The sequence below is a fragment of the Lissotriton vulgaris genome, chromosome 12 (assembly GCF_964263255.1).
Source record: "Lissotriton vulgaris chromosome 12, aLisVul1.2, whole genome shotgun sequence".
NCBI lineage: Eukaryota > Metazoa > Chordata > Amphibia > Caudata > Salamandridae > Lissotriton > Lissotriton vulgaris.
In genome coordinates, this window is record NC_141700.1 from 156,156,424 (window position 1) to 156,164,735 (window position 8,312).

The following is an 8,312-nucleotide window of genomic DNA, read 5'->3' on the forward strand; positions in this document are numbered from 1 at the left end:
AGGGAGTTATTTTAAAAGGGAGTTCAGATTTTGAAATTTGGAAAAACCATGAAGATTTATTAAATTTAAAATGCAATACAGGTAATATGAAAAAGCTCATGCAGCAGAAAACTCATTAAATCAATTAAGATACATGGTAATTAATTACTAAAGTTCAGACAAAATGCAGTATTAAGTAAAATCTGAAAAATAAACTGGGTCTCAAATGTATAGCAAATCAATAGAGGATCAGACAGAATCTCTAGTAAACCCCAAAAGTTTCTAAGAGTCTCTCTTGCTCATCCCCCAAATCCTCAGGCTTTGATAGCTAATGTCAGAATAGAAAATGATGGAAACTGCTAAGGCAGCATGGTGCGAGCAGAAGTATAATTAGTTCACAAGTTATACCGCAATATTCTAAAACATCATATAACCCTACAATTTTAGCATGATCTCGCTATATGAATATTTATTGGCCCAGATGACCTAAATTGATCTGGAGATGTCAGAACAAAATAGTTTCATAAACTATATATAACAATCGTGAATGAATGCAATGCTGCATGCTAGCACAAAGGAGCATTTGAAAGTAGCAAAAAGGCATCAAGTTCTTCAAGAACAATATGTTATACAAATTAAACCGTGCACATCTAGCTGGGTATAGTGTCAAGCAAGAATTATAAACACAATGAACATCATGGCACGGCTGACATATTTAAAAAAAGGGAGTTGAGGCCTAACTAAGGTCTAGTTTTAATCTAAGCCAAGAAAACATTGTTAAAACACATCATAACTATCTTGTCAATTGCAATAGTTCTTATTAGTACACATATAAGAATTCAAATGGGGACTAACTAATATTAATGCACGTATATCATTCGAATTGGGAAATAACATTCACAGTACTACACCATGGTACTACTAAGAAAATGTCTCATCCTCTGCACCAGGATTTCTGAACTGAGAGTAGACATGTACTATGTTTGCAGTGCCTTTTCTTTTCATAATGTGTACATCCTATAATCAAACTCACTAGCCCTGGTTTTTAGCCAGGGATGGTAAATAGCGGCACAGGGTCAAGAGGCTAGCCAGCCTCCAACACGAAATGTAAACACAAATGGGACTGCCCCTAGTTGGGATTTCTACAGGACTTTTAGAGATGCTTGTGAGGTGGGGGCATCTCACAAAAAGTGAAGGACTGGCCTCACACACCACCTGGTGTCAGGCTTCATCATAGGCCGTCCTCGCCCTCCAAAAACTCGGTTTGATAGAGGGCGGGCATACACCTGACGACAGGGATGCACTTCTAAACTAAGTGGGGGCCTGTGAGTGGTGAAAGTGATTTAAAAACCATAACAGTTGTCGTAAAGACTAACTTTTAATTAATTGGGCAACTGTATGGTATTAAAAGAAGTGAGCAGTGATTTGGGAACGTATTATCCCTTCACCGTAATGGATGTGGTCAACATGTCCTATAATCACCATAGTCTTAGCAGATTAACTGTATTGTAAACTTTACCACTTTCTGTTTCCTAGATAAAAAAGTGGAGCTATTTAAACAAAACAAAAAAAACATGCTGTGGTGCTCACATCTAATTTCCACCACATATTTTGCAGTTGTACCTGTTGTGATAAAACATTAAGGCTTTCTAAGTATTATAAGGTCCTTATATTTCACACTAGAAATAGCATTTTTTTCAAAAACAAAAATACTTTTTCATATCAAGATCAATTTGTAGCTTAGATGGTTAGAAACCAATGTTTAAAATTGGACTACTGGAGGATATGGTAAGGTGCGTAATACCTTTTTTTGCTTAAAAAAATTATTTGATTTGTTGTATTCTAGCATTTGTATCATTATGTTTTGCTCTGCTCTTCAACCAAATGAATGAAAATTTTATTTAAGAACTAAACTGTAGGAATGCTGAAATATGACTTCTTAACATTCATTTTCTCCTTGAGTGAAAAAAAATGGAAATCTTAAAAGTTATTTATGACAACTGCTGTTGGCCACACAAACCGACACTGTTCTGCCCGTCTTTAGAATTCCCTCTTTCATTCATTTGTTTCTCCTACTTTTTTATTCTTTCTTTTTTTTAAATATAATTGTATTTAATCCGTCTTATTTTTTTATGTCTCTAGGTTCCACAGAATTGCAGCATCATGTAAACCAGCGGGATTCTGGCTGACACACCTGATGTACCAAAGTCCATCCCACAGCAAAGATGCTTTTTTGTTCTTTTAAAGAAATGTATTTTCTATAATGGGAATTTTATACGAAAAGCCAGTGGAATGCCAACATTAAGGCATTGCTACTTTTTTTTTTATTTTAAATGATACTTCTATCTGTTTAAGCCATACATTCTTTCTTTATTCTCTTTATCAACTAAAACAATGCTGAACCAAAGCAAGGATAGTATCAAGACAAGGCTGTAGTTGCTTAATATGTATGGGAATGCTGCGAGGACTTAGGGGGCGGAAGGCACAAGGCTGATGTTTTCTTCACTTTGGTACAGATGCTCACTTATAGCAGCAATATAGTCTTGCCCTGTGCATTATATAAATATATATATATATGTTTGGTTTACAAGAAGTATTACGTACTGTGGTTGCTAATGTAGCATTTGGTGAAGGAAGATGGACCGTTTAAAAAGTATTGCTAGTTCCTGTAGGTTCTGGCGGCTTATAGGACTAATGCACCCATAGCTGGGATTTGTGTTTGGGCCTATGGTCTAAGGTTCGGTTCCCAGTGTATCATTTCACCCCTTTGATTTCCCCAAAGTAAATACAATGATGACTGTTGAGTAATAACAAAAATGTGTTACTTCGAAACAAGAAACCTCTTGTGATGAATTCGTCTTTACAAATACATACATTATGTACCTTATAGGCATAACTGAATGGATGGACTCACAAGATACTACGATGCTGTGTAAAAGAGATGTATGAACAAAACACATACAATTTGAGGCAGAGAGTGTGCAAATAACAGTGTAGCTTCTGATTTACTACATCTGTATGAAAGTGAATGAAAGAACCAACCACTAGTGGTTCACCCAAGAATACTTTCAACGTAAAAGACCAGCTCAGTTTTCTCAGATAATAGGGCAGCATTTCAAATTTCCTCATTAGTTTTTACTTTTGTGAACAAGTGTACTTTGCAAGATTTTGTCCTAAAATCCTCTAGTTATCCTTTCTTGAGCTGTCTTGGTTTTCCATGTACGTCATCTTGATTACATGGAATTAAGGCCTTGGCCTTACTCCTAATACCTCAATTTTCCCAACTTCCAAAGCCTCAGATTGTCATGTTGTCAAGATGTAAACTGTCTTTATAAAAAAAATGGCCTTGAGTCGTTATACTTGGACCTTGATTAATAGTGCCCATAAATTGTTTGTCATTGCCTTGATCCATGTCTTCTCACGGCAAGGAGTATCTGCTTTCTTTATGCCTTAAGCTGCGTAGCTTTAAGTGCCTTGAGCCACTTTGCTTAAAGTGCCTTCCATCCATTTTCTGAATTCTGGACTCCAAATTGTTGATATAGGGCCTTCGGATCTCAATCTGTAAAGCACTTCAGTTGTTGTGATTTCAAAGTTATGTCCACAACACCTTTTCTCTCTAAGCTTACAGTGGCCATCCTGAAAGACCTCAGGTGAAATGCACTCAAGCCTTGAGCTTTCGTTCTAAAAAAGCACTCAGATATCTAATTTTCAAGGCCATCTGAAGTCTTTTTTTCTCGAGAGTTAAAGATGTCGTCCCTTCAGAGTTATACGTTGCCTTGCGCCCGGAGCCTTTATGTAAATACCTTGAGAGATACTGCTCTCTACACACTGAGTTGTTTTGCTCCTAGTGCCTTGTTTTGATTCATTGTTGTTTTGCCTTTGAAACGTAGTTACAGTACATTTTCTATATGCCTTCAGTTGCCTTGCTTCTAAGTGCCTTGTTGTAGATTTTGCCAGTTGCATTACTTTAGATTCTTTAATTCTTTATTTTTTTGGCTTTTGTTACTCTTGTGTTGTAGTTGTATATTGTTTGAGTTGAACTTCGCTAAGTGCCTTATTGTCAGTTCATTGAGTTGTATTTCTGTAGATTCTTTCCTTTGGCCTCTTTAGTTATAGTGCTGCATATGCTTCGAGCTGCCTTATTCTAAGTGGCTTGCTGTAGATTTGGGTCATTGTTTGCTGTAGATTATTTTAATGCTTTGTGGCAGGTTGCAGTATATGCCATGAATTGCCTTGTCCTTGATAAAGATGCCTTGGGTTGTTTTGCTCTAATTGCACTGACTAATCCTGCTCTGAATGACTTAACCACTCTCCCCATATCATGTTGCACTCCTAATCTGTAGGCTACTATGCCTCCTGGTCTGATCTTACGACTGATGTTGCTACCAGCCCCGGGCCGTGCAGGTAACAGCGGTCGGGCCGCTAAAGGGGGGATTTCGAGGGACGATGCAGAGGGAAAATTAAATAAATAATTCATTTCCCCTCTGCATCGTCCCTCAAAATAAATACCCCTTACCTGGCCCCACCGCCTCACCGCTGTTACCTGCACGGACCGAGGCTCGTTGCTACGAAACTTCTGTTGCATTTTCCAAGATAAAATCAGTCCAGTCACCCACAAGGAACTGGAGCTATGCCACTATTTCATTGACTTGAAAATGGTTTTATTCTGTTTGGAAGCGCTCCAGCTCTCAATATTTGATTTTGCCTCATGCGCCCAAAGTCCTCTTACTGTGCCTGATCTTTCACTAGTGCTAACGTTTACTTAGATCATATCCACTACAACGGTGTAGTATTGGTAGAGTTAACAGCCTCAGCCATACATTTGCACCTGCATTGTCCTTACTATGAATTTAACAAGAAGTATAGTCTGTAGATGTATTTCTCTAATAGAGTCTATGTGTAAATAATCAGAATCAGTGAGAGCACTCTTTATGCTGAAGGTTCATCTATCAAATTTCTCAGTTGTCCAGTTCTGAAATTGGGTGACCTTTGTTGATACACAGGGCCTTGCAAATGAGTGACTGCAATTTCCAATCTCCAACCGGTGCAAGTTTCTAATTTTTTTTTTTTAGAAAAGTTTTTCCAACTAGTGCATAAAAACCTGCGGAAGTTTAAAGTTTCCTGGTGTACGCTTATAAAACGTTATTGAATTTAATTTTGGCATCCAAGAATACACTGCTGTATATTGTTGCATGTATAAAAACAGATAAGTGTAAATCCATTTGGTAAATAGCGAAAAAAACAGGAAAAATACAAAGTTCTTGATTATGAATGCCTTGTAATTTTCTGACCTCTGCCAAAATACCTGTTTGCTGAACTGTTGCAAATACAGAATGCACAGAGGTTAGCATTCGGATAATTACCTGATGTGATAAAGTCTGCGCTCTAATTTTTTTCCCATGTGGATAATCGGCCAGTCAAACCTAACCGATGCTTATCTGGTGAAAATACCCAGTAAATACTGGTACATGCAGATGTTGATACGGAAAGCTCCACAATCCACGTTTTAGCCCATTTTGAAGAGCTTAACTTGCTTGCAATTGAAGTAATTTATTACGCCAAATAAATACTGATCCCCCTCCTCAGTTATTAGCCTTCTGGGGCTCCTGTAATCGAGGCCTAAGATTTTATTTGGCCTAATTTTATCACCGGATATGACATTTACAAGCATGCTTTTTTAAAATGTCATCCAATCCCACGCATCAACACTACAATTTCAATATCTGAATATCAAATATGACACCTGTATACTCCTGCCACTAATTCATAAAATATATATCACTAAACAAACATTAAAATCAACTACCTGGCCACATTTTTTTGAAAAATTGTTTTCTAGCGCAAGACGATTCCAGTATTAAATATTTATAATTCAGACGTGATGGCAAATTCTAATTTGCATACTTGGAAAGATTAATGCAGTTTGCTTTTGATGCATGTATTCTGAAATGCATTTTGTAGCCCCTGAGTAATGTTACTTATGATGGGATTGTGAACTGCGAGCTTCGCGGCAGTGACGCACTATATATGGCTCAAAATACAACCCAATACAGCCAATGTGATGTTGGTACTTTGCCTCAGTCCTTTACATTAGAAGAGACATTTTTCGATGATCATTGAAAGATTTAACTGGTTAAAATCATTTTTAAAGTAATAATCGGACAGTCCTATTCTTTGCGAAAAGGTAAAACACAGACACAATATTGATGTCTCTGATTACATTCTTTAAGTCTTCATATTGAAATATTACGTATGTGTTTGTTGCGATCAGGGCATATCAAAGTGGAGTATGCTATCCTGGTCAAATGTCTGCTATTCAAATTGTACAATTTAATAAAGGCAGAAGCAGCACTCACCTAGCTTCAGAGGAATCTACAGTATATTGTGCAGGACAGGTAATATTCCCTCCTCTTGGTATATGCGGAGAAAATAGTTATTGCATAAGGAGTGGTTCGTAGAATGTCGGTCTTATTTCAGAAAGGAACGGTTGGTAGGGTTTGAAGCCCATTGGATGATATGGCCATGGGTCTGGCACTAGAAGAGTTGAAGGAACGCGTATTGTTTAGTAATGGTAAATGTTTTTGTTGTTGGGTGTCTTTGGGACAGGTCGCGGGTCGATGTGAAATGCACTTGAGCTTCGCCCATGTTTTTCTGTATTTTACGATGTGTTTTGGTCAGTAGCGCAGATGATGTTCACAGCTTGTAGAGGACTGTATGTCCCCAATACACGTTTAGGATGTTTTATGGCGTCGTAGGGTTGAACGCTAATATCCGCACACTTCTTAGTTGTTATTGCACTTGCGTTTGGAGCGCTTCAACGACTATGTCTTTGGGTGAAAATTTCCACAAATATGTCACAAACGGGCCACATTGCCACACAAATGACACCAGAGCAGAGGAGAACCTCACCAAAGATAAAACCACAAACCACTGCCAGTGCCTTCCTTGTTCTGTGCCTTGATTGATGGAGGATTCTGTCAGGCCTAGCCTTGCATCTCTCGCAGCCTCAAGTGCATTCCTGCTGTGCTAGCTGCTTTCTGCTGCCAGTACCATAGATGTGTATTACCAGCTAAGCTCTGTGAAAACAGTAACTATGATGTAATTGTTGTTTTACTGAACCAATACACTTGGATCCAAACCAAACAAAGCCTGTCTTGTGTTGTTCTTTAAGTCTTCGTCCCTGTTTTGAATCCAGTGAAGAGCGGGCGAGTGTATGGGCGAGTGATGAAACTTCCTTGTGAGTTCGGCGGAAAGAGCAGTCTCTAGGCACTATGGGAAAACCTACTGATAACAGAACCAGCAAAGACCGTAGGTTTGAATAAATGCTTATTATTGCTGCAGATGATGACATGGCATCCAGATGTCATGGGTGGAATAGTCTTTTAACAGACAAGGTCTGGCGGTTACTAGTCCATATTTTAGGCATCCCAGATGAGGAAATGTGCTTTCCCATTAATCCCTAGAATACAACCAGAAGGTGGGGAACAGGTAGTCAACGTCATGAGGTCAGTGAACTAGAGAATTCCAGATGTAATATTTGGAACTGATGACTTTTGTGAAAACAGATATAGTTCTGGAATCCTTGGACCTTACATGCTCAGCCGTTATGAGCTTTATGAGCCCTCGAGGCGTGACCCGTCACCAGGGCCAGACTGGGAACTCAAAGCAGCCCTGGCAATGTTGTCGTACCAGCTGCCAGGGGAAAGGGAGGCGGTGCAAGTGGGAATCGCTGCTGCTTTTGTTACTGGGGACTGATATTGCAAAACCACCCCCACCACTAAAAAACGTGCCCCACCCTTCCAGCCTCCTGGGGATATGCCCGATAGGGCCAGTTCGGCCCTGCCTGTCACTCCTGCCCTCTATAAAGTAACTTTCCACGGTTTGCGCTGCATGCAGCCGCCATATTGATCACCCTGGTAATTTTGCATGTAGGCCCAAACAGCCTCATAATGACTTCTCTACACTTTAAAGTTCTCTAAAGGGCGAAATGTTCACTGAAAACTAGCAGAATCCGGCCATTTCAGCATACCCGGTGTGGTACAGAACGAAAGTGCTTTCCAAACATGGATTTCATCTTTGGGATTTCAGATTTCACCAAACCATCTTCATTACTGATGCACATCAACAGTCGGCAGTTTGAAAAAATTTGCTTCCATCCATTAATATTTATGGGATGCTAGAACTAATAAAACGGGCCAAAAGTATGTTGACATTGGTCATAGCAGCTCGAGCAAACACCAAAGTAGCAAAGCAAAGTAACATAGACAAGGGTACTGCATAGTATGGCCAAGACTGTTGTCTGTCCCTGAAATAATGCCTGTTAGTAAAGTAAA

The 8,312-nt window shown here is 39.1% G+C and overlaps 1 protein-coding gene across 1 annotated transcript in view; it reads left to right on the forward strand.

Annotated features, from left to right (window-relative positions):
- Positions 1-7,126, forward strand: part of LOC147673733 (lamin-A-like) — a 126,223-nt gene extending 119,097 nt beyond the window's left edge. Inside the window, exon 12 of the mRNA XM_086947655.1 lies at positions 2,122-7,126. Within this exon, the coding sequence (XP_086803781.1) occupies positions 2,122-2,148 (27 nt within the window). The 3' untranslated portion in view covers positions 2,149-7,126. The remainder of the gene's footprint in view (positions 1-2,121) is intronic.
- The last annotated feature ends 1,186 nt before the right edge of the window (positions 7,127-8,312 follow it).